General features: G+C 39.0%; 2 protein-coding genes across 5 annotated transcripts in view; one reads left to right on the top strand and one right to left on the bottom strand.

The window, feature by feature from the left end:
- Positions 1-1101: 1101 nt before the first annotated feature.
- LOC143211702 (uncharacterized) lies at positions 1102-26831 on the bottom strand. Its single transcript, XM_076429613.1, has 15 exons — positions 26695-26831; positions 12802-13133; positions 12058-12213; positions 11838-11997; positions 11384-11474; positions 11101-11302; positions 10524-10865; positions 10277-10420; positions 9892-10047; positions 8690-8833; positions 8506-8624; positions 8250-8436; positions 7931-8188; positions 2421-2535; positions 1102-2361 (listed from the first exon to the last, which is right to left on the bottom strand). The coding sequence occupies exons 2-15, from the start codon at positions 13034-13036 to the stop codon at positions 2193-2195; spliced, it is 2478 nt and encodes an 825-aa protein (XP_076285728.1). The 5' UTR covers positions 13037-13133; positions 26695-26831; the 3' UTR covers positions 1102-2192.
- LOC143211701 (uncharacterized) overlaps positions 26756-26896 on the top strand; it is a 28083-nt gene continuing 27942 nt past the window's right edge. For 3 of the 4 annotated variants that reach the window (XR_013009504.1, XM_076429610.1, XM_076429609.1), the window contains exon 1: positions 26756-26896. The gene's annotated coding sequence lies outside the window, so the exon portion shown is untranslated. The other variant, XM_076429612.1, reaches the window with a different exon arrangement.

Here is a 26896-nt window from a genome sequence, read left to right as displayed (position 1 = left end):
TCGAAGTCGGCGGCGGAGACGTGGACAACGGTTACAGGTAGTACACTCACAGCACTGCAATATCGCACGTGGTTGTTCCTAGATGACTGCTGGCAGACTCAGGTGGTTCTGATGTGTTCGCGACGGCTTTTATAGGGATGGTTTGGTGGTAAGGGATGGTGGTGCGGTGCGGTATTTTGATGGTGACGTATACCTTCTTCGGAACGTTTTGGAAATTTGATTTTGGATTCCGTTGGACTCCGGGTCTAGGTACGGGGAGTGTGCGGTACAGGCGGTGTTGTGTTGACAGGAGGCCGGCGCACAGTGGGCCGGATTGGGGTAAAGTGTGACATTTACCCCTAAAACGAACTTTCTCGTATTGATATCTAATATATGAACATTGCATCCCAAATGTCCATAGACCTCGGAAATGAAGAACATAGTACAATTTAATAAATATTATAGTTGTAATAAGCATTGAAAGTTGGACGTTTTAAGAGGCGTATTTTTCACGAGAAAAATTGCTTCTCTTTGATGCGATGCCCTGACGTTGCTATTTAATATTTTCTCTCGCTTTTTTTTTTAAATTGAAGAGCAGATTTTTGAGATAAGAAATCATATGTTACATTATTAATTAGTCGGCATAATATATTAAAAGTCAATGCTGAAGTAAAAGTAGAAAATCATAAAAATGCCTTATATTCGGTAAGGGAGATCTTTAAAGTCCCAGGATGTCCCAGGGTCTAACAAATTGGAATATTTTTAGTACACCTTCCTCTAAGTAACCGTGTATGAATTAATTCCCTAGTCGAACCTATTCTCAAATTATTACTGTTTAAAGCTATCAATGTTCGAATAGCGAGCAGAGTCGGAGCGGAGCGAAGCATAGTTTGTAGACGGGCGACGTGAGGTAGCGACGTAAGAGGAGCGCGCGAAAAGTCGAATCGCGCATAACGACCGTTGTTTATTTCACGTTCGCGGATAGTAACGAATTATTATAAATAGAGGGTTCACGGAGGGACTCGGCCTTTATTCCCTAACTTATGGCTACAGGTGTTTATATATATATATATATATATTTATATATATATATATTATTATTATTATTTATATATATATTATATATGTGATATAATTGTAACACTAATGGCAATAATAATAATAATAATAATAACATTGATGTATTTTTTCTTAACTAATCATTAATGTTTCATTACTACATTGTCCAGTCCAAGTTTCGCATCCATACCTTTTACGAATCAAAAGTTACGAGGCAATGTCACACTTTACCCCAATCCAGCCCACTGTGCGGCGGTACGTTCCTCGATTCGCGTCGTCGTGTCTAACCGGTGGAGGTTTGCCAGGGGTTTGTTCGTAACAGGCCTACGTTATGTAGGTCTGTTACAACCCAAAGGACTGTTTTTCGTTTAAAAAAAAGAGGCAGAAGAAATATTAAATATTGTGGTGTATGCATGAGTGAGTGAGTGAGAAAGGACGTTGGTGAGTGAGAGTGAGCGAATGAGTAAACAGAACGAACGATAGGTCGAATAAGGAAAGAATGTGTGAGAGAATGAAAGAGAGAGAGAGAGAGAGAAAGAGAGTTTGCGAAGCGAATTCGGTGACAGGCGCGTCGCAGTAGATATCGATCGATAGTCAAAGTGAGCAGACGTACTCTTGAGCATATTGTAAACTTGTGTGGATCGTGTAAAAGACTAGAGATATTCAATAAAAGTTACAACAATAGGGTAACCAGGACACCTCGAAGAAAACAAGCAATTTTTTAAGAATACTGCATCCCAAATGTCTATGTTTATGGCTTCGTATTAATTATAGTTATAATGGGCAAACATTAGTTTTTTCAACTTCGATGTTGATGGACATTTAGCAAACAATACAAATTTATTAGAAATCGATACGAGAAAGTCGACCTTTTTGCCAAATGTCACTAAATTCTTCAATCCGGCCCACTGTGCGGTGTGAAAATCAATCATCCATCACGGAGAGACTTACGTTGTACTGTTTATCTAAGGTTACGAGCACAGTGGATCCCACGTTTTTTCCACGTTCGAAAATAGCGACAGATGCGTCGAACGTCGGCCAAATTGAACGAAAGCGGATCCTCTGTGCTCGTACCCTTCGACGCCCGACTCGATGGCTTGCTTCATGTAATCCTCGAAGTTCTTCACTGTCAACGGCGAGCTATTATTTTCCTTTTAGTTAGACTGATCGTGGCTAACAATCAACCAACAATCGCCGGGTTGCGTGTCGACGGGCGATAGACATTCTCTGGGAGATGCTATAGACGTAATGGTAGAATCCTGATACGGGCCGAGGGCAATTTCCTCCTGGACATCATCGTCCGTCGGTCGTTTCACTCTTTTCCTAAAAAATTACAAAAGTTCGCAGATTCGAACTCCTCTTTGCAGCCAAACTGGTATTACCTTTGGTAGAGGCAGAAAGCTACGACTGCTAAGATAATACCCAGCATGATAGGGGGAAACCACTGCACGATGATAGGGAGAAGCCAGTCCACGGTTAATTGCTCAGGGGCACATTCTGCAAAACGATTCTATTGTCATGTGTTGGCCACGGATAATAACACTGTCCAATAAATTTTAATAGTTTTTAAAATAGTCCATTGAATTATCGAAACAACAAACTGGTTTTAGACAGTGTAATTATTTATACAGGGTGTCCCAAGACCCCTTCGACTCCGGGAAATGGGAGGTTCCTTAGGTCATTTGAAGCAACATTTTCCTTTGCACCAATGTCAGCCGGGGCTTTGTTTAGGAGTTATTAACGAAAAACACGGACCAATCAGAGCGCGACCTAGACGCGCGATGGCACGTTCAGCCCGGCGCGCCGGGAGACGAGCGCGGTGTAACGCCGCGATACCGCAACGAACAAGAGTTTCTCGAGATTATGTGAATCTTCCCCGATTTGGATGAGCTTTGGATATGTTGTCAAGACCATGATTCTGAACAACATTTCCCTTTACAGTTTTTGTCGGCCGGCTTTAGTTTACGCGATAAGTAACTTGTAATTGTAAATCGATCGATGTACTATCTGAACTATCTCCTCTCCGATTTCGATGAGCTTTGGATATGTTGTCAAGACCATGATTCTGAACAACATTTCCCTTTACAGTTTTTGTCGGCCGGCTTTAGTTTACGCGATAAGTAACTTGTAATTGTAAATCGATCGATGTACTATCTGAACTATCTCCTCTCCGATTTCGATGAGCTTTGGATATGTTGTCAAGACCATGATTCTGAACAACATTACCCTTTACAGTTTTTGTTGGTCGAAAGAACTTTACTTGTCAATTCATATGGGTGTATCTCTTTACCCGACTTACGGCAACTTTACCCGAACGAGGGAAAAAGCAGAAACTGATTGTATTAAAACCTCACTTATTCAGCCGTAAATCCATTTGCTGCTTCGAAATGTGTGTCACTGGGTCACTCGGTGACGAACTGCACAGATGTCTTCAGGTATACGACAGTACCGAAAGCTAAGGGACGTACGGCCAGGTCGACGAACTGCACAGCCGGTGGTAAAAGGCCTAAGGGATGCGCGGTCAAGTCGACGATCCAGAATTTCACTTTCACTTTCGAATCGATAAATAATTCGTATGTTTATTTCACACAGGTGCCTTGAAATTTTTCCACACTCACAATCACTGTTCACATTTGTCAACACATAGTTATGCACTAATAATAATTGCCATATCCCTTGTCCTGCTACACAAATCACAACAATCAGGTAATGCAATCACTAGACTGCGGATTTCATGCATTTGTAGCAAACATGAGTAGGTGCATTTTAAGACACTAGAGAGATTAAAGTAATTTCAGAACACCAATGTATTATTTTCAACTTCTTAAAATGATCACAGTAAGAATCAAATATCTGTCTGGCTCCTGTCCCTTGTAATAGCGGCAGCCAACTTTCATTTTACATAAAGATCCGCAGTCTAGTGATTAGATTAAATAATCGTTTAATTAGTTTAAGCAATTATTATTAGTGCATAACTATGTGTTGACAAATGTGAACAGTGATTGTGAGTGTGGAAAAATTTCAAGGCATCTGTGTGAAATAAACATACGAATTATTTATCGATTCGAAAGTGAAAGTGAAATTCTGGATCGTCGACTTGACCGCGCATCCCTTAGGCCTTTTACCACCGGCTGTGCAGTTCGTCGACCTGGCCGTACGTCCCTTAGCTTTCGGTACTGTCGTATACCTGAAGACATCTGTGCAGTTCGTCACCGAGTGACCCAGTGACACACATTTCGAAGCAGCAAATGGATTTACGGCTGAATAAGTGAGTTTTTAATACAATCAGTTTCTGCTTTTTCCCTCGTTCGGGTAAAGTTGCCGTAAGTCGGGTAAAGAGATCCACCCATATGAATTGACAAGTAAAGTTCTTCCGCGACCGTCAAAAAGTCTAAAGGAAATGTTGTTCAGAATCATGGTCTTGACAACATATCCAAAGCTCATCGAAATCGGAGAGGAGATAGTTCAGATAGTACATCGATCGATTTACAATTACAAGTTACTTATCGCGTAAACTAAAGCCGGCCGACAAAAACTGTAACGGGAAATGTTGTTCAGAATCATGGTCTTGACAACATATCCAAAGCTCATCGAAATCGGAGAGGAGATAGTTCAGATAGTACATCGATCGATTTACAATTACAAGTTACTTATCGCGTAAACTAAAGCCGGCCGACAAAAACTGTAAAGGGAAATGTTGTTCAGAATCATGGTCTTGAAAACATATCCAAAGCTCATCCAAATCGGGGAAGATTCACATAATCTCGAGAAACTCTTGTTCGTTGCGGCATCGCGGCGTTACACCGCGCTCGTCTCCCGGCGCGCCGGGCTGAACGTGCCATCGCGCGTCTAGGTCGCGCTCTGATTGGTCCGTGTTTTTCGTTAATAACTCCTAAACAAAGCCCCGGCTGACATTGGTGCAAAGGAAAATGTTGCTTCAAATGACCTAAGGAACCTCCCATTTCCTGGAGTCGAAGGGGTCTTGGGACACCCTGTATTTCAATTATATATATATACAGGGTGTCCCAAAATTCGTGAAAATCCCGAAAGGGGGTGGTTCCGGAGACCATTCTAAGAGACATTTTCCTTTGCACCAATGTCAACTGCGGCTTTGTTTAGGAGTTATTAACGAAAAACACGGACCAATCAGAGCGCGCCCTGGCCCGGCGCGCCACGCCGCGCCGGCAAGCGAGTGTCGGTGGTACGCCGCGACATCGCAACGAACAAGAGTTTCTCGATAATGTGAACTCTCTCCGATTTTGATGAGCTTTGGATATGTTGTCAAGACCATAATTCTGAACAACATTTCTCTTTAGACTTTTTGGCGATCGGCTTTAGTTTACGAGATAAGTAACTTGTAATTGTAAATCGATCGATGTACTATCTGAACTATCTCCTCTCCGATTTCGATGCGCTTTGGATACGTTGTCAAGACCATGATTCTGAACAACATTTCTCTTTAGACTTTTTGGCAATCGGCTTTAGTTTACGAGATAATCGTAAAAAAAGAGAAGAAGCAGAAACTGATTGAATTAAAAACTCACGTATTCAGCCGTAAATCCATTTGCTGCTTCGAAATGTGTGTCACTGGGTCACTCGGTGACGAACTGCACAGATGTCTTCAGGTACACGGCAGTACCGAAAGCCAAGGGACGTACGGCCAGGTCGACGAACTGCACAGCCGGTGGTAAAAGGCCTAAGGGATGCGCGGTCAAGTCGACGATCCAGAATTTAACTTTCACTTTCGAATCGATAAATAATTCGTATGTTTATTTTACACAGATGCCTTGAAATTTTTCCACACTCACAATCACTGTTCACATTTGTCAACACATAGTTATGCACTAATAATAATTGCCATATCCCTTGTACTGCTGCACAAATCACAACAATCAGGTAATGCAATCACTAGACTGCGGATTTCATGCATTTGTAGCAAATATGAGTAGGTGCATTTTAATACAGTAGAGAGATTAAAATAATTTCAAACCACCATAGTATTATTTTCAACTTCTTAAAATGATCACAGTAAGAATCAAATATCTATCTGGCTCCCCTGTCCCTTGTAATAGCGGCAGCCAACATTCATTTTGCATAAAGATTCGCAGTCTAGTGATTAGTTTAAATATCACTATCAAAAACACAGCTAATAGCAACCGTTAGCTTTGAATTGACAAGTCTTTGGAGATGTTCTCTCTACCGCGGCTCGAACGACACTAATTTTCCTCAAGATTTTTCTAAAGAATTTAGGAAGGGCATTTAGAGTGTCGAAATTCGAAATGCACGCTGTAGCACGAGAACGACGGGACGGTTAGACGAAAAACAGAATGCGAGAAGGACCGCTGTAAGCTTTGTGGCAAACACATGTTTAGTTTTTCCTGCAGGTTGGTACGTAGAGTCGATGGGTAACTGTTCGAAAACGTCATCCGTCCTTTTACCCAGCAGGGGGTAAAAATGTCAGGTCAGCGTAGCATCCCTATTGTCCTATACCTTCCTTAAGAAACTTTCTAAAAGAAGGACAGACGACGTTTTCGAACGGTTACCCATCGACTCTGCGTACCAATCTACAGGAAAACCTAAACATGTGATTGCCATAAGTCTTAAAGCGGTCCTTCTCGTATCCTGTTTTTCGTCCAACCGTCCCGTCGTTCTCGTGCTACAGCGTGCATTTCGAATTTCGACACTCTAAATGCCCTTCCTAAATTCTTTAGAAAAATCTTGCGGAAAATCAGTGTCGTTCGAGCCGCGGTAGAGAGAACATCTCCAAAGACTTGTAAATTCAAAGCTAACGGTTGCTATGTATTAGCTGTTTTTTTGACTGTGATATTTAAACTAATCACTAGACTGCGAATCTTTATGCAAAATGAATGTTGGCTGCCGCTATTACAAGGGGCAGGAGCCAGACAGATATTTGATTCTTACTGTGATCATTTTAAGAATTTGAAAATAATACATTGGTGTTTTGAAATTATTTTAATCTCTCTACTGTATTAAAATGCACCTACTCATGTTTGCTACTAATGCATGAAATCCGCAGTTTAGTGATTGCATTACCTGATTGTTGTGATTTGTGCAGCAGTACAAGGGATATGGCAATTATTATTAGTGCATAACTATGTGTTGACAAATGTGAACAGTGATTGTGAGTGTGGAAAAATTTCAAGGCATCTGTGTAAAATAAACATACGAATTATTTATCGATTCGAAAGTGAAAGTTAAATTCTGGATCGTCGACTTGACCGCGCATCCCTTAGGCCTTCTACCACCGGCTGTGCAGTTCGTCGACCTGGCCGTACGTCCCTTGGCTTTCGGTACTGCCGTGTACCTGAAGACATCTGTGCAGTTCGTCACCGAGTGACCCAGTGACACACATTTCGAAGCAGCAAATGGATTTACGGCTGAATACGTGAGTTTTTAATTCAATCAGTTTCTGCTTCTTCTCTTTTTTTACGATTATCTCGTAAACTAAAGCCGATCGCCAAAAAGTCTAAAGAGAAATGTTGTTCAGAATCATGGTCTGGACAACGTATCCAAAGCTCATCGAAATCGGAGAGGATTCACATTATCGAGAAACTCTTGTTCGTTGCGATGTCACGGCGTACCACCGACACTCGCTTGCCGGCGCGGCGCGGCGCGGCGGGCCAGGACGCGCTCTGATTGGTCCGTGTTTTTCGTTAATAACTCCTAAACAAAGCCGCAGTTGACATTGGTGCAAAGGAAAATGTCTCTTAGAATGGTCTCAGGGACCACCCCCTTTCGGGATTTTCACGAATTTTGGGACACCCTGTATACATATATATATATATATATATATATATATATATATATTTTCACCGAGCAAGCATTTTATGTAAAGATTGCTATTGCCCAAGACCTGTTCATTTCTATTCACCTGCTTCGAGAGTTCGAACTTCGCGCGAGAAGTACTCCTTTGCTCCTTTCGTGATCTCGATTTTATAGACAGTGAATGGTGTCAGGTGTTCAAATTCGTGCGGCAGGCTGCTCAGAGGTCCACTATGGGTTCGTTCACCTGTGTCTCTGTTCTCGAAAACGATATCGTACCATTTAGCTGGACAGGATGTCGAATCCTGCGACACCGAACTCAGTATCAGGCTCGTGTTCTTCAGTTCCACGTCGAAGCTGGTGCTCGCTGAAACGTTAATTTAACAGTAACACCGTACATTAAAGAGTCATCCCCTGAAAAAACTTACGATTGCAGCGTGTCGTGAAGTTATTCCATTGTCCCGGAATGTCCGGGGAATATAAATCCGTCTGCAAAATGCATCTAATACTATAGGAAACACCAGGTTGCAATGTGTTCCTGTACGCAATTAGTTTGGTGTCGTTGTGCTTCATCGTAACGTCCTCGAAATTGCGTTCATTCCGTTCTCCTTCTTTCTAACGAATACAGAAATTCGATCAGTGTGATTGGTTACGAGTAACATCATTGAATTCGGTTCGGCTTACCAGTATCTGGAACCTGTAAATCGGGTGTACCAATTTATATTCTTCCTTCACTGGAAGAGAAACGTGAACCGTCGTCTCGTTGATGAAATCGATGGTCACAGGTGGAGGAGGATCGATACCTTCGGAGAACACGAAAATTATTATTTTTCGATTATGTTCGGTTACTATTCTTCTGCTAAGTTACCTATTTTGCAAAGGGGTGGTACTTTGTAACCTCTCGACTGGTCGCAACCAGATGTGCACTCTCCAGTGCGAAAATTGCACTTGTTATGTAAGCAAAAGTCGCAAGTCTGATTGCAATGGCGGCCATACTGCGGTGGGGCACATCCTGCAAAACGACTCTATTGACAAGTGTCGGCCGCGAATAATAACACTGTCCAATAAATTTTAATAGTTTTTTTTGTAGTCCAATATACAGGGTGAGTCCGAAGAAACAGAACACCTAAATATCACCGTTACTTTTCGTTGTACAAAAAAAACTTCTTAGGACAAAGTTACACTGTTTGAAGGGCCACATCTAACGGTATAAGGGAAACAATTTTCAAGGTCATTTTTTTACAAGATTTCAAGGTCATCGATATTTTTTTAAATGGAATGAAGTATTTTTGAATGCATCAATCGAGGGAGCCGGACATTCGTTATAAAAGAGTACTAATCTATGTATGTAGAAAAGTTAGTAGTTCACGAGATATTTCGATTTAAATAACTCTAAAACACCATTACTGCCGTACTAAGACGTTAGCGTTTACTTGCTAGTGTAAATTGAAGAGTTGAAATTGAAATTGAAAAATTGACGTTGAAATTGTAAAATTGAAATTGACGAGTTGAAATTGAAATTGAAGTTGAAGGGTTGATATTGAAATTGAAGTTGAAATAGAATATTTGATGTTGAAATTGAAATTGAAGAGTTGAAATTAACGAATTGAAATTGAAAAAGTGAAGTTGAAATTGAAAAATTGACGTTGAGATTGTAAAATTGAAATTGACGAGTTGAAATCGAAATTGAAGTTGAAGGGTTGATATTTAAATTGAAATATCTCGTGAACTACTAACTTTTCGACATACATGGGTTAGTACTTTTTTATAACGAATGCTCAGTTGCATCGATTGATCTATTAAAAAATACCTCATTCCACTTAAAAAAATATCGATGACCGTGAAATCTCATTAAAAAATGACCTCGAAAATTTTTTCCCTTACACCGTTACATGTGGCCCTTCAAACAGTAACTTTGTCCTAAGAAGTTTTTTTGTACAACGAAAAGTAACGGAGATATTTAAGTGTTCTGTTTCTTCGGACTCACCCTGTATTATCGAAACGCGAAAGTGCTGTTGGACAGTGTAATTATTTTTGCATCGAGGTAGCATTTTATGTAAAGATTGCTACTTTCGTCACAACGTGGCCCAGTATAGCCAGGTGAACAGGTGCAGCCAGATTCCTCGCAGATCTTTGCATTCTTGCAGTCCTCCTCGAGCTGCAGATCCTTAGTGCAGTCAACAGAGCAGTACGGTCCCACTTTGCCCAATTGGCAATCTGAATCAGCTATTGGGCAAGAGCAGAAATTAGAGCGATCATTCGATGATTCTTGGCGCAAAGTTTTCCCTCGTTAGCGACGTTATCGAAGGAAACTGGGGAGAACTCTATCCAGCGTGTCTTGAAAATATTGTGTATGTTTACTTTGATAATTCTACAATTAATCAATACACAAACTATCTATACACTGGAACAGTCGTAGAAAGTTTTTGGAATTGACAGAAGGGTGAAACATTACCAAATTCCATGTTCAACGTGGCAGGAGGCAAACTGCTCACGACGGTGTTGTCGTTGTAGAACAGTTTCTGACAGGTAATGTTTGGCCAATAGTATTCCGAATCATAGTCCTGGATCGCCTTCATGCTCACCTTTCGTATAGAATCTGAACAAAGACCGTGATCAATTTTCCAGGTGATTTGTAATAAAATCGAACAGCTTGGTTACTACAAGTTAGACTCGAAAAGTAATTTTTATAAATTTCATACCTGCCAGTGGACACGAGCGAACATTTGCCACCGCCCACAATGGATTAGGTGTCTCCTGTCTCTGTATAGTAACCATTCTCAGTTTCACCTTCGAATTTTCCAAAGAGATGGACTTGTTGATCCGCACGTACCGCCATGCTGGCAAACCGTGAATAGTGGGACGTCCTACTATCACTTCCAAAGTGTGTTCGACCTTTTTGGTGACAGCATCCACCAGCGTCAATTCCAGCTGACACTCTGCACACAATCCGATTGCCATTTCCACGCAGAAGTTGGTGGTGGTTACGTTCAGCACGGGGCTCGCGAGGACCGCGTCTCGGTCCGTCGTGTTAAGGAAATTGTCTGAAACAGACGTACACAGTGACACTGTTCCCGATACAAATGTTTACACGTTGATCACGGCCAGCGCTTAACAAATATTAATCAATGTTAATGCGTGGTGGGTTTAGTGTTAAATAATTGTACACAAAAATTCAGTGAATCATATGATAATGTCTGGTAGTGGCAGGATCAGTGGCGAATGTAGAGAATTGCCTTATTTTTTTATCAACGTGTTAATAGCATCTTAAAGGCTCACAGTTGTGCAACCGATACGTCGTCTTTGTGTTGCTGTACATCAATAGTTCAGCATAGTGTTCAGCATCCTGTTTCGACAAGCGTTTCTCGCTGTCAACGAAAGTTAGGATCATCCTCTCGCTGTCGTAAACCGAAATGATCCCCGTGCTTTTATTCCACGTTACGACGAACGTTTTCCACTCGAACGGGGAGAGTGCCCTGTGCTGTATCACAGTAGACAATTAACTATTAGAATCCCCAGAATCAAGATATTCAAATGGAATCGAATTAGTCAATGAAATCACCGCGATAACATCTCTGACCGGGTTGCAAGACATCTCTTCAATTGAAGATGTAGAGTGTAGGTCATTTTGCTTGCATTTTCGTATCACCGATCTGTTGTCAAAGATTCGAGGCTTCGAAATTATTCAAGACATTATGTATCGAAGCTTAAAATTAAAACGGTTCCGAAGATGACTGTTTAGGACTGTTTTACAAATGATCTGACTAACACTGTTTGTCCCGAACAACTATTATCAATAGATTGCGGATATGATGCATATAAATGAGCATTGTGTATATCGAATGCGAAACAGTGAATTTATTTCCGGCTCGTTAAAATGATTACGAAAAGAAATAAGTGTTCATGTAGCTTGCGATTATTGCAGATAATTTCTATGTCTATATAAATATTATTTTATAACGGTTCTTCACAGCCATTTCAAGAACCAACAAATTTACTAGATAAATAATACTGACTTTGTGTTCCTGATGTAACCAATGATTATCCAGTAGCAAAACTCATTGTGCTCGCAAAGAAATATGTTAGCATCTGCCGTTCCTCGAATGGAGACCGCGAACGATTGTATCCTCCATGCTTTGTAATGTGATGTGGACGTCATCCATACCTCTTCAAACTCTATGAAACGTAAACTTTGAACCGTCTGATTAAATTGCATGTTGATCTATTAAGTCTAACCTTCCCATCGTCGATCGAGCACAGGTCCCATAGGTGTCTTGAAGGAACTTGTTCGGCCCCAGCCTTCTGTACTCCAGGATGAGGTGCAGTTATCATTCCAGTTCAAGTCACAGTCCAGTAGACTCCTTGAGCGGGGCTGATTTGGATTTTGGAAAGCTGCAATTTGTGCACAGTGTCACCCACAAAAATCGCTGCTTCGAGACAGATCCTTCAATATGTATTCATCAGACTGTGGACCTTTACGCGTTTGTAGCAATAATACAAGAAAACATGACATTAAGGACATCTTTACTGCATGCATATCGCAAGGAATTTTTTGGTTGACAAATTGAATCTGATCCTTATCTTAGCTTTTATCAAATAAATCATGAAAGATAGAATTTGCCTAAAGATACGCGGTCCAGTACTCTGCAGTAGTCGAGTTATTCCTACTAGTGATCACCAGAGCAGGTAATTAGTTTCTTGCAAGATTATTTCGTCGAATCTTTGAAGAACATCCTAGGACTTAAGTTGGGATTGATATCGATCGCATGATTTTTAATTATAAATATAATAATATTTTTCTCGGCGCTCTGGTTCGATCAGTTTTTTTACATTAAATAGCTATTGTAACGAAAAGAAAGGTGGTGTGTTTCGTCCTGGACCCGCTAGAGGACTCATCAGTAAGGCTATCTAGCCGGTCTTGCCTTAGACTTAGACCCTAAGGCAAGATAGAAAAATATTATTTATAATCCTAGGACTTACGAGTGACTTCTTCTAGATTAGTAGGCACTCCTCTAAACTCTCTAATCCCTTCAGCATGTTCCCACTGCAAATATCTGTTCCACGTCAATCCTGCGCCATCGTCGTCCGAAACGCAGACCAATTCTCTGCTTTTGCGATTTGTCCAGTCGGTATCCTCTCTGCCCGTGAGGATAGTCAATCTTCCAGAAACGACAGCGAACTGTACCACGAGAATTAGCACCTCCGTCACATGCATTGTTCAGAGAATCCAAGAATAATCGTATACCACTATCGCCCTCATGAACCTCGTAAGGTTCGTTCTCGACGAAGTCGCGTTTCCCGTCGAAGACAATCTGTTGAGAACCCGCGATAAGGATCGTTTCCGATAGCTACCAACGAGGCAACACAGATAGCACACTACGTGATAAAGACGTCCTTTTTACGTACTTTTTAGGTCTGGACGACTTACGACTTAAACTGGACGTCTTTTAAGGGGTTAGACTCGTTTCCAGGATTGCAGTGATGCGAGATGCGCCTTCTCATTTCTCGATAATGCAAAGATGGGGTCTTTCACTAGACAAAAGCATATAAAAGGTCAATCTAGGCCGTGATCGCCCTCAAAAGTCCTATTTTTACGTTTACAAGGCGTCATTGGCATTACTCGGCAGTATGTAGCTGTCGCCTCTTTATGAAAACATCTAAATGCGCATCTGTGTGCTTCCGAATAATGCAACTTACGCTGCCGAATTATGGAAATTACTACTCGTAAACGTAAAATTAGGACTATTCACGGCGATCGCGGCCTTGATTGATTTTTTATCTAGCGCTTTTCGCTACGGAAAAATCCCATCTTTGCATTATCGAGAAATCAGAAGGCGCATGCCGCACCCATGCAATCCTGGAAACGCGAGTCTACTATCTTCAGACGCCTTCAAGTTGTGCAGATGTGCTATCTGGGGACATACCAAAAAATTATAAATCTGAAAGAACGGTTCGCTGAATCAAACGCAGGCTTCACTTTGCGTTGCTGCTTGAATATCCAAATCAGTACAAAATACAGTGTCTCGCTGCTTAGGTACATTTAGGGTGTGGCACTAACTGTTGCCACCTAAAACAACTTCGAAAGCATGATAATAGTAGAAAAGTTTCCGAATTAAAAGTTGCATCAGACAACGGGGGCCGTAGTGTGGTGTTAATCTTGTGTTGCTAGGTGGAGTCGCATCAGTGATGTGAATGTCACCTTTGCTTTTTCAATAAAATGCTACGTTGTTGTACCTGTTTTCTGATAGCAGCTACTGAGATGAATCCGATGAGGTGCACATTAAGGTCTGTGATGGCTAGCAAAGGTTATTTATGAAAAAAAGACGAAATAAACTTGCACTTAAAGAAGTTGTTGAAAGTGATTGCTATCGGTATCATTGCAATGCTGCAATCTTCTTATCATGAATTTAGTAGTATTTCCTATCTCTTCAGCACATATCGAATCACATATATAACGTTGAATTAGTTTTTCCATGCTCTATAACTGTATGCAAATAAAGTGTACGTTCATTGTAAAATAAAATTCGCAACTTTGAAATATCGAAAAATCGATTTTAAAAAAACTTTTTCTTTAGAATAACAAAGGTATTTACAGAATTTACAAAGATATTTACAAAGATCTGTTTACAATTATGTACGTATACAATATACTGTATGTATATTTGTTTAAAAAATTCTGTTTTAGAATCGAAAAGAAATATTTAGACAAGAAAATAATGAAAGCATCTTCATGATTTTAAAACATCGTTTCCAAAGGTTCGTTAAAATATATTATGTATCTTCTGGTAATAATTGTATTTCATTTTTTACATCAGTAATGTGTTTCCTATCATCGGCGACAAATTGTAATATGTATAACTATTTTTCCTCATCTTTTGTTAATACGTGATTATATTCTTGTATATGTTTCACACCACGTTCAGCTATGTCGTTTACGACTTTTAAATTTTGGACGGTGCTTAACCCATATTCAAATCGTTTTCATCTTCCCATAAATCGGTATCTTGTGTAAAAAATTCTGTGGGAACTGAAAATCTTTCAAAGAATTTTGTTGTATGTTGGGAAAAATAAAATAATGAATATTTCTGTTACTGTAAACTTCTACATCATACTTTCGCAAGGTTCTGGTCAGTATTTTGCGCTTGTACTATTCGCAATTTTGTGCTCTTTCCCACACTTTTATCAAGAAATGCCAGCTGGTATCTTATTGATACGGTTATTGATACAATGATTATTTTGTTCATCAGTATTGCGATATAGGGTGTGGTCGGGCAGGTGGTACAACCGAGCAGGGAGTGATACTGCATGTAAAAATAAGTCGAATAAATAAAATTTTAACTAGAGGGTTATTGTTGCTCGCTCGCTTCGCTCGCTCGCGAGTAGGGTTGTTTTTGCTCGCTCGCATTGCGAGCTCGCGGATAGGACTGCTCTTGCGAAAGGGTTAGTGGTACGCATGGCTAGTAGTACCTATAGCTATTAATGTATTCTTTTGATTTGGTGTGTGACTCTCCACGAGCCACACAAAGAACTTCCCGATTCGTTAGTTGCAGTATATTATTATCATTATTAAGTGTACGTTTTAAGAAGATTATACGTTTTCAGGGAAATTCAATAGTTTTCTACTTATCATAATGTTTGCTATATGGCGTCGCATTAAACCAACATCGTATGCTCGTTGCTCGCTTGGTTCCTTGTTATAGCATACTAATGTTGCAAAATAAATTGTCTTAATTAGTTTTTCGCAAACGATACAACTCCTCATTATCCGGGTTTGCAGTATTGATCTTGGTTTTCTTCGATACTGTTAATTTAAATTGTCCCAAAATATATAAACCGCGCTCAATTTTGAAACTCTGCTCAGTGCTACATACAACATTTGTAAAGTTCGCCTTTCTGATTTTTTAAAATCCAAACATACTTTCTCGTATGTTTGTCCCTGACTTTTATGAATCGTAATCGCTTCAGCAGGAACCACTGGAAATTGACTACGTGTGATTTGATATTTTTCCTCACTCGACATATTTACTTGATTCGATATTTTTATTATTGGTGTTAAATTTTGATCAATATTTGCATTTTTCATATAATCACGATAACGAGTTCTTACTTTCACTCCTACTCTGGCCAATTGAAAATCTAACCACAATATAGACGAAATTATAGTATTTTCTTGAAAAGTAATAAATTTTAATATTCCGCATGTGTCTGTGCTCCATTAACCAATCCGTTTTCAACATCAATGTTATTAATAATTATCATATAGTTTATATTAATTTTCAATTTAATCTCAGTTAATAATTCGTTTTGAACTGATTGTTTTTTTAAAGATTGTAATATAAATTTTTCTTTGTACTTTCATCGATATTCTTTGAAAATGTTTTCTCGGGAGTAGAGATGATTAACTCACTCTTGCATTGGGATAATTTTCGATTATTGTAAGCGGAAACATCATCGTAAGGTACAAAAAAAAATTTTTTTTAAATTTTTTTTTTGAATTTTAAAAAAATCGAAAAATTTTTTTTTTGTGTAATTACGCTTGTTTCTTCGGTGGAAACTTTCCGTTCTCTCGTATAAATTGCATTGTTGAATGAACTTCTTTCGAAAAAAAATAAAAAAACTAAAAAACTACTGGACCAAAATGGACCAAAATCTAATCAGCTCTAAGTTACGACGGGGCACATCGATTGCATCATTCATCATTCTGATCGCGTTGTTACTTTTTCAGAAAACGTTAACGAAAAATTTGATACCATAGAAACAGACATACGCACACATACACACACACACACACACACACACATACGAACATTTTGATAAAAATAGTCTAAAGTGACTCCAATGACCATGAAACGTGAAGATCTGCTAAAAAATCGATTTTCGATTTTCGGGGTCATTACAATAACTTCCCTATAAAATCGGGAAGTTAAAAAATACCACGTTTTTAAAACGGGATATAAAGTATGAAATAATTTTTCCTAGTCCCACAGAAGTTACTAACACCATACAGATAGTCCTGATAATTTGTGATTGTGAATTTTTAATAGCTACGAAAATACATGCAAGATTTAAAACGAAAACCGTGGGGCGCATGCAATACATAGATAACTGATGCATAAATCGTTCACCTAAGTCACTAACAATTTTATTGCACTGCAAATGATATGAACTGTTGTGCGAGTTTTCTCAATGGCAGCTACTCTCTATACTCCTTACTATTATCTTGCGCCCCACGTTTTTCGTTTTAAATCTTCCAAGTATTTTCATAGCTATTAAAAATTCACAATCACAAATTTTCAGGACTATCTGTATGGGGTTAGGAACCTGTATGGGGCTAGGAAAAATTATTTTATACTTTTTAGACCGTTTTAGAAGCGTGGTATTTTTAAAAATTTATTTTTATTTAAAATTTATTTTCTGCTTTTTAGTCTTGTGTGTGTGAAATATTTCAATCCATTTTGAACATTTTGATGAGATTATAACAGAGACATGTAGTAAATTTCAGACTGTATTGCGACCGCGTCATATCGAAAACAAATGCCGTGGTAAAATGTCATAGATAAAGGTCCGACGGAGAATCTCGGTGTAACTGTTCTTTCGCTTGATAAACAAACTTTATAGTATAATAATACGTAGTGTAAACACTGCACGGTGCTCGAACGCACACTGAACCAGTGATGGGATATTGACGAGTATTTACATTTTCAAGGTCTGGCTGGTAGACATTAAGACAAAAAAGAGGAATAAAATAGGTATTGACCTACTGAATTCCATGTGTGTGGTGCGCACATCACTCAAAGCTAGACAAGAGTCTAGCCGCACCATGTCTATCGATGATAGACATTTGTCTTTAATGTCGTCGAGCAATTTGTATGCAAGTTCGTCGCGTACGCAAAATTTCAAGCAATTGACTTTGCATGCGTTTACGAACTTGTAGGTCGTATATTTCTTCGAAATTGTAGTCTTCATTTCTTATTTTGGCGAGTGCACTATTTCTATAACAACCACAGATGTATAACTATTCTCTGCAACTTTTCTCCGTGGCGTTTTTATCGACTTTAATATAATATAAGGCATTTATTTTGCTCAAAAATTAATTTCATCGATGAATAAAGATAAGTATACGTTAATTTTAATATTGTGTCCTATAATATTGCAATTAGAATTATGATTTTAATTCTGTTTGTTTCTTCTTTGAATATAGGAACGCAGAGGACCAGCTGTTACGGAATTTTCGAATACCTCGAAACAACTACCAAAAGCATAAAGGATAATTTAGAAGAAACAGATAAGTTTGTGGTTACATTACTATTTTATTCTGTACTCCGCAATTATAACTTCAACTGTGTTTCTTTTTTCTTAATTACAGGCAAAAATTTCTTAATTAAGTGGCAAAAATTTAAGTTGAAAATAAATGTAGACAAGTAAAAAATGTTTTTGATTAAACTTTTCATTAAAACTCAAAGCAATAAGTATTTAATGAAAAAAAAATGATTAGATGCGGGATTCGATTCGGGGCCAGAAGATTCCCGGCCGTATAGTTATTCTTTTAACGACTATGCAATCTCTAAATACTTATAAAAAAATTAAGAACAATTGCTTCAATAATATCCAAGTACTGAATTTTTATAAAACTGGTGTATCTAAAACTTCAATACAAAATATGCATTTTCTCCGAATGTTTGGAGGTTTCCAATTTTTTAAAACATGTTTCCATAATCTGAAAAATCTGAAAAAAATACACATTAATAATCAAGATGAGACACAACTAACATAATAATATAAATGTGGTCAACTGTGAAGACTTTTATATATATAAAATCGGCAATTTTATGTTCTCCGAGTTATTTAAAAATCGATTTTGCAACCAAAAATTTTGAAAAAAATCTCAGTCGCGTATGCTATTAGGTAGAATATTCATGAATTTTTTCATAATTTTCTGTTGAACATGACGTGACTAAAAATCAATTTGGATGGATACTTTTGACCATCTTATCCGGCTATACCTTAAGAATCGACGAAAACATTATTTAAAAAATACAAAATATATTATTCTCTTTACATCATAAAAACCCAATTTTTCAAAAAAAATTTAGTCCAAATTTCTCTTCGATATCTCTTTTAGATCAAATGTTATAGCAAAATGTGCGACGCGTCGCGCCGCGCTGTGCCGGGATACAAATGCGCGCCGTCTCCAGATTCCGACTTTTCGCCTCATGCTTTCGAAACTTCGGTAACGTGAAAACCGAAGGAACGCGTCAGCGTCGATCAGTCGAGCAGGTCGTTCACACGGACAGAGTAGAGGTAACCAGGTGTGTGTATCGCGCGTGCAATCGAGCAGGCACCAACGCGGGCATGCGCGGTCGACACGGATACGACGGTACGTCAGGGAAGGGGAAACCAGCGACTCAGGGGAACGGCCCAGTGATGCCAGAATCACAGGTCGTGGGTTTTTTCCCCTCCTCTCGCTGAGCCGACTCGACCCCCCGTCCCCACTCTAACGCACCGTCGTCGTCGCCACGTTGCTTCTACTGCGCACGCGCTACACACGAACGTATCTCCATCAATCAGAGTATCTCGGCAAAGTAGACGACGCGCGGTATTGGACCTGAAAAGCTGGCCAAAAATCAATATTGTAAATATTTACATAGAATGTTGTAATTACGCCCCAATATAGATAAATAAACATGCCATTACGTGGTGCACTCCTTTTTTTTGTTTATCCAAACAGTCACCCGTGTCTCCAATTAAAACATAGCACTTGTTCGATACACACGCCTTTGATCGTAGCATTCCATTCATACGCATCTCTTTCTTGTTATAATTTTTATGTTGAAAGTGATTTTTGTGACGAAATTTGGAGTAGATGTTGTTACAAGAAGGTATGTACATTATATTAAGCATATCTGTGTCAATGTTAAAATTTTTTTAAACGTAGTTTTACCGATTTCCAATCCTGGTTAAGAGCTCTTATTGTTAGATTTTCATGACGGTTTTTTGCATAAATTAGTGTTTTTAAACATATGCAACTCATCGCAACGGCATAAAAGTTATGTGGTGTTAAACTACAGGATATCTAGAATTAGTATACCGCAAAAAAGTTTTCACAAGTTTTCACATTAAAAAAATAAAGCTCCAAATATAGCCCCTTTTTATTGCCATGGTTTTAGTAACTCGCTTAAGAAAATTTATTAAGAAAATAAAATAATTATTAAATAATAATAATAATAATAATACCAATTATTATTATTATTATTAATTTAATAATTGTTCCTAATTTGGAATCAGATTTTCTAAAAGAAGCGAAATGGACCTACTTCAAGGTCTGAAGAGCTTCAAATAAAAAAAAAAAGAAAGATTTTCTAAAATCTGAAAATCATAAATACATTTTATGTATATGTATAACAAAATATAGCAAAATTTGTACCGAACAGACACAAGAAAGCGAGTTACTAAAACCATGGTAATAAAAAGGGGCTATATTTGGAGCTTTATTTTTTTTTAATGTGAAAACTTGTGAAAACTTTTTTGCGGTATACTAATTCTAGATATCCTGTAGTTTAACACCACATAACTTTTATGCCGTTGCGATGAGTTGCATATGTTTAAAAACACTAATTTATACAAAAAACTGTCAAGAAAATCTAAGAGCTCTTAACCAGGATTGGAAATCGGTAAAAATACGTATAAAAAAATTTTAACATTGACACAGATATGCTGAATATAATGTACATACCTTCTTGTAACAACATCTACTCCAAATTTCGTCACAAAAATCACTTTCAACATAAAAATTATAACAAGAAAGAGATGCGTATGAATGGAATGCTACGATCAAAGGCGTGTGTATCGAACAAGTGCTATGTTTTAATTGGAGACACGGGTGACTGTTTGGATAAACAAAAAAAGGAGTGCACCACGTAATGGCATGTTTATTTATCTATATTGGGACGTAATTACAACATTCTATGTAAATATTTACAATATTGATTTTTGGCCAGCTTTTCAGGTCCAATACCGCACTGTGCGACGGTGCGTGGCGACGACGGTGCGTCAGGGTGGGGGGTCGAGTCGGCTGAGCGAGCGGAGGGGAAAAAACCCACGACCCGTGATTCTGGCATCACTGGAACGGCCCACGGCCCACGAATATCCCACCACTGCACTGAACTCCTTCGGTGCTAAGCGGGTCAGTGGAGTGGAAATGGAGTCAGAGTGGGAACGCGTAGTGGAGAAAGGAGCGCTGTCGCGCGGAGTGGAGACCGCTGTACGCGATCACGTACTACCGAGCGTCGCACGGGGAGGTGTAACGGTTAAATTTGATAGTTTATATCTCCTAAACGCATAGGCTTTTGTAAAATTTTTTAAAAATATTGCATTGTCATCCAGTTCTGGGCTATGTTTAAAATTTCAAGTCTCTAGCTCATCGGGAAGTTACAATAGTTTAAAATCAATTGCAAAATTTGTACCGAACAGACCGACAAACAAACAGACAGACAAGAAAGCGAGCTAATAAAAACGTGGTAAAAAGGGAATATCATTTTTTTGTTTCGAGAAAATCGAGTTTGAAAATGCAGCGAATACTCCTGCTATTGCGTAGGAATCGTCTAACGCGTCTGACCATGATCAACCAATTCTACTTTGTGCATGTATACTAAAGCACGCGAATCTGACGGAACTTTAAACTCGATTTTCTCGAAAACGAAGCGTCAAACGAAAAACTGTTATTCCTCTTTTTGACTTATTCTTGAATGTAGTATCACCCCCTGCTCGGTTATACCCCATGCAGTGGATTTTCCATTGCTATTGGGCGTATCCACACCAGAGTTGGGCAGGAATTAATTACATCTTCAATTACAATTACATGTAATTGTAATTGTAATTGTTAGTTGCAATTACAAGTAATTGTAGCTGGTAGCTGCAATTCCTTCCCAAACAGACGACGCTCGCGCGTTGCGCGTGAACATTCACACACCGCTAAGGTACTCTCACACACCGCTAGACCACGTATACGTACGCGAGGATTGTAAGGGTCCGAGATTCCACTTCTGATTTCTCGATAATGCAAAGTCGGGGTTTTTTAGTAGTCAAAATAGCTAGATGAAAGATCAATCTAGGCCATTGTTTGCCTCAAAAGTCCTTCTTTTACGTTTCCGAGAAATGGTTTTTCAATATTTGGCTGCATGTTGCCCGTCGCATGTTGCCCGTTAGATGACGCTGCAGTCACGCCGACGTAGTAGCCTCTCCGAAGGAATATATGTTAGTAGGATACTCGACGGAATCTAAAGCTTACCGTTTATGGGAACACAGGACAAAGACGGTAATAAATGAGAGAGATGTACGATTCATTGAAGAACAGAACATTATCGTAGATGAGAAGGAGCAACAAAACCAACTATGTCCAATACAACTAAAAGAAGAATCACAGGAAGATTCTCCTGAACAGGAAGAAGAGCTGCAAACAAATAGAGAAGAAACCGAACAAGAAGAAAAGTTGACACCAAACAGGGAAGAAGTTGACCGGAAAACTTCATTGAGGGGAAGAGGTCGCCCACGATTCGAAAGGACAGGAAGACCGGGCAGACCTAGGAAAATATATCAGTGCAGACCATGCTCTAGTCCAGAAGGAAGAGATGATCCAATGCATGTGCAGGAGGCTTTAAATAGATCAGACGGAGAACAATGACTAGAGGCTATGGAATTAGAATACAAATCATTAATAGACAACAATACTTGGGAACTGGTAAGTAGACCAAAAGACAAAAAGGTATTAAAAAATAAATGGGTTTTTAAGGTAAAAAGGAAACAAGATGGATCAATTGAAAAATATAAGGCAAGGCTAGTAGCAAGAGACGACCAACAAAGGGAAGGTATAGATTTTGATGAGGTATTCTCGCCTGTAACCAGAATGGAGACCATACATACACTGTTTGCGGTCAGTGTGATGAAGGGAATGCATCTTCACCAAATGGACGTAATAACTGCATATGTGCAAGGAAATCTAAATGATGAAATCTTCATGGAACAACCAAAGATGTTTGAAAGATTTGATGCTCAAAATACAGTATGTAAACTAAAGAAGCCTTTATATGGTCTAAAGCAAGCGGGTCGCGAATGGTATCACAAATTGGATAATTTTTTAGTTAGCTTAGATTTTAAAAAGACCGCGATAGATCCATGTGTATACGTTAGTAACGATAAGAATAGCGATGCAATAATTACTGTTTATGTTGACGACTTGTTGATAGCGTCTGCAGATTTAAAAGAAATAGAAAAAATTAAAAACTTGTTAAAACGTGAATTTAAAATAAAGGACTTAGGCAAGGTAAAGGATATTTTAGGTATGCACGTAGAAAGGGCAGGTAGCTTAGGAAGTATTAAAGTGTCTCAAGAAAAATATGTTAAAGATTTGTTAGAAAGGTTCGATATGACAGAATGCAATACCATAAGTGTGCCCATGGAAAATAATATCAATATAGAGACCATCAAATCGGAAACTGATAGGGACGACATTGTAAACAAACCATATAGAGAACTGGTAGGAAGTTTAAATTATCTAGCGAATACGACTAGGCCGGATATAGCTTTCGCGGCGAACGTGTTAAGTCGATTCAATGCATGTCCGAAAGAAACACATTGGAAAATGGCGAAACGCGTGCTTCGTTATTTAAAAGGTACGATAAAATATAGCATGAAATATGAAGACAAAATAGTCCATTACTAGCATACGTAGATTCCGATTGGGCCGGCGATGCAAACGATAGAGAATCGTGTACTGGGTATGTTTTAAAATTAGCGGGTGGTCCAATTAACTGGAAAAGTAAAAAGCAAAGACCGAATACATGGCACTGTTGGAGGTAACCAAAGAAATCATATATACGAGAAATTTGTTAAAACACATGAAAATTTATTCACTGTTAAACAATCTAACTACAGTTCACTGCGATAATTTAAGTGCGGTAGAGTTAAGTAAAAACAGCGTGTACCCCAGGGTCGAAGCAAACATATACATATAAGATACCATTTTTCTCGGGAAGCGCAAGAACAAGGAGAAATCATTGTAAAACACTTGCGTACGAGTGAAATGACCGCGGACATTCTTACGAAACCATTAGGTAGGATTAAGCACGAGACATGCGTTCGATTGTTAAATTAAGAGTATTAAGGGGGTAGTATAGGCTCGATTTGGAACTAGAAAATTACTAGAATCTTACTAGAAAAAGGGGTCGAAAAATGGGTTTCGTACTGAACGTTGTTTGACCTTATTAGAACAAATTGTGGGCTGTGTGAGGGCTCATTCGAAAGAGGAAGGTTAGACGCAGCGCGCTTTTCTCACGAGGTTAACGAGATTATGTTTATATCTAATAATATGATGGCCCAAAGTAGAGAAAAAATCTAGGAAAAAATCCCGCAGATTTCAATGCATTTTCTGTCTCTAATAGACTTTTTTGACTTATGAGATGAGAAAAGCGCGCTGCGTTGAACCTTCCTCTTTAGAATGAGCCCTCATCCAGCCCACAATTTGTTCTAATAGGGTCAATCAACGTCTGGGCGCAGATCCATGTTTCGACCCATTTTTCTAGTAAGATTCTAGTAAATAGCAAATATCTAGCAAATAACTAGAATCTTACTAGAAAAATGGGTCGAAACATGGATTTGCGCCCAGACGTTGATTGACCCTATTAGAACAAATTGTGGGCTGTGTGAGGGCTCATTCGAAAGAGGAAGGTTCAACGCAGCGCGCTTTTCTCATCTCATAAGTCAAAAAAGTCTTTTAGAGACAGAAAATGCATTGAAATCTGCGGGTTTTTTTCCTAGATTTTTTCTCTACTTTGGACCCTCATATTATTAATTATTAACATAATCTCGTTAACCTCGTGAGAAAAGCGCGCTGCGTCTAACCTTCCTCTTTCGAATGAGCCCTCACACAGCCCACAATTTGTTCTAATAAGGTCAAACAACGTTCAGTACGAAACCCATATTTTCGACCCAAAATCTAGTAAGATTCTAGTTCCTTTCTAGTTACAAATCGAGGGTATACTACCCCCTTAAAAGGGTTGTAAGACGTGCAGTTGAGGGGGAGTGTAGGAATGGTAAAGACCATACAACAGCACGTCTTCCGTGCCTAAGCTCGGGTAGACTAGGGATCTTTGGCGCGAGTCGGTTGCCGCGTGCGAATGCGTTGGCGCGGTAAACAAGCGAGTCGTCTGTCGATCGTCGTTATACAAAACATGTCAAATGTCTTCTTGTCTATTGATTGATTTCATTGAAACTGTTTCCTGTTGTTAACCTTTATATGCTGTGTGTTATTTGTGAGGCATCATAAATTCTACATTTCTAATTGCTCATTTGTTACTTATTTAGTAGTTTTCCAGATAATTTAAATCACCGATATCTTTGGTTATAAATTTCGTGCAGCGTTCACTTCCAATAATTTTAATTTCGTCAATTTTCAAAGGTCCACTTTTTTTAAAAGAGGTCCGTAAAGGGGACAATTTTTTAAAAAGTAGCCCGTTGTGAAAACACGGCATATGTTTAAAACAATTGCAAAATAAATGGTGAAAAATATTTTTTTTTCAAATAACATTTTGAGTGGATACTCTTATGTTTCCATTATAAGCTCTTAAAAACTCATTTTCCTCGGTTTGCTAGTTCAGCTATTATAATTTAATGGAAAAATGTTGACGCTTTATTTTATTACACGTATGTGAAACCAAGAATTTTTAAGATTTTGAAAAATTCTTTGAGATACGTTCATATGTCACTAAAGACTACAACATATTTAAATTTGAACAAAATCCGAAATTTTACTTCAAAAAGTGTCCGCTTTCGCGTAGAATGACCCTATTATAAGGGATTTGCGTCACCCGGTACACGTTTGGGAGGCCACGATTGACAAAACATTATCGTGGAACATTCTACTAGAATATTCCTCGAAAGGATGATGCGATATTTTTTCTTGGCGTAGACGCAGTGCCTCACGCCTAGACGCAGGACGCAGTTCTGATGAAGTATGACGAATGGAGTATAAATGGCGCTGGAATAACAAAACGCTGCGTCGAGACGCGCAAAGGAGATCCCATCTTTAAGTATTCTTGGAAACGGCAGGCGGGGTCGTACGCGATTGGTTCCGGATCGATCGCATGATCCAGGGAGACGACTGTTCGAGATTCGAATCGTGGAGATTTAACGGTGATGGTCGCAGACAAACACACCGTGACCTCGCGCAACGGTTCCGCGTGATCGCTACGCGACTCTAAACATGATTGAAAAAGATCAGAGCGAACGGAGCTCGACGGTTGGCGTAACGACCGGCAAATTCACAATTCGAATCCCGAACAAATATCTTGAGGACAAAGTTGAATGGTAAAATGGGGCTCATACGATACCAAAACAATTTTTGTTTTTATGTAATTTTTTTAGATATATGGAGGTCACCTACATTTTTTTAAATGGAACGATCCTTTCTTAAACATCTACAATGATAATCCCTTTCATTACGAATTCAGTGACTATAATAACTCAAGGTCATTCAAGGTGACGGACAGAAAAAGCGTACAAGATATAATACAGGTATTCATCAATTTCAAGAAAAAAAAATATATTGGAAGCTCCATGCGAACTAGCAACCTACCGATTACTAGTACTTTTCGCGCTCTACGCCCTCGGCTATTCATCTTCTTGTTAACCTCTGAACGCGAACTCCTTATCAACGTGTGCGCGTGTAAACCGATTTGGAAATGCAATTTTCACGGAAAATCTTGAGAAATGCGCGCTAAATTATATTTGGAGATGACATCTTCAAATTATCGCAAGTTTCAGAAAAATCCGTGACCATTCAACCGTGGCAGACTGGTTATCAGAGAGGGGGTACATCACCTCACCACGATTCCCCTCATTCAGCATCACTGCCCCCGGTCCACGATTCCTGGCATCACTGGACACTGGACCACTGCTTCGTTGGCTTGTGTCGCGATTAGACGTTTTGACTTGCTTAAGACCCAAGTACTTTTGTGAACGTAGACGGACGAGAGGGACAACTAGCGAGAAGATATCCGCTGTCGACGACCTGTTGCCTTTG

Source organism: Lasioglossum baleicum, chromosome 8 (assembly GCF_051020765.1).
Source record: "Lasioglossum baleicum chromosome 8, iyLasBale1, whole genome shotgun sequence".
Classification (NCBI taxonomy): domain Eukaryota; kingdom Metazoa; phylum Arthropoda; class Insecta; order Hymenoptera; family Halictidae; genus Lasioglossum; species Lasioglossum baleicum.
Note: the sequence above shows the minus strand (reverse complement) of the source record. Positions and strands in the feature narration are given on the sequence as shown.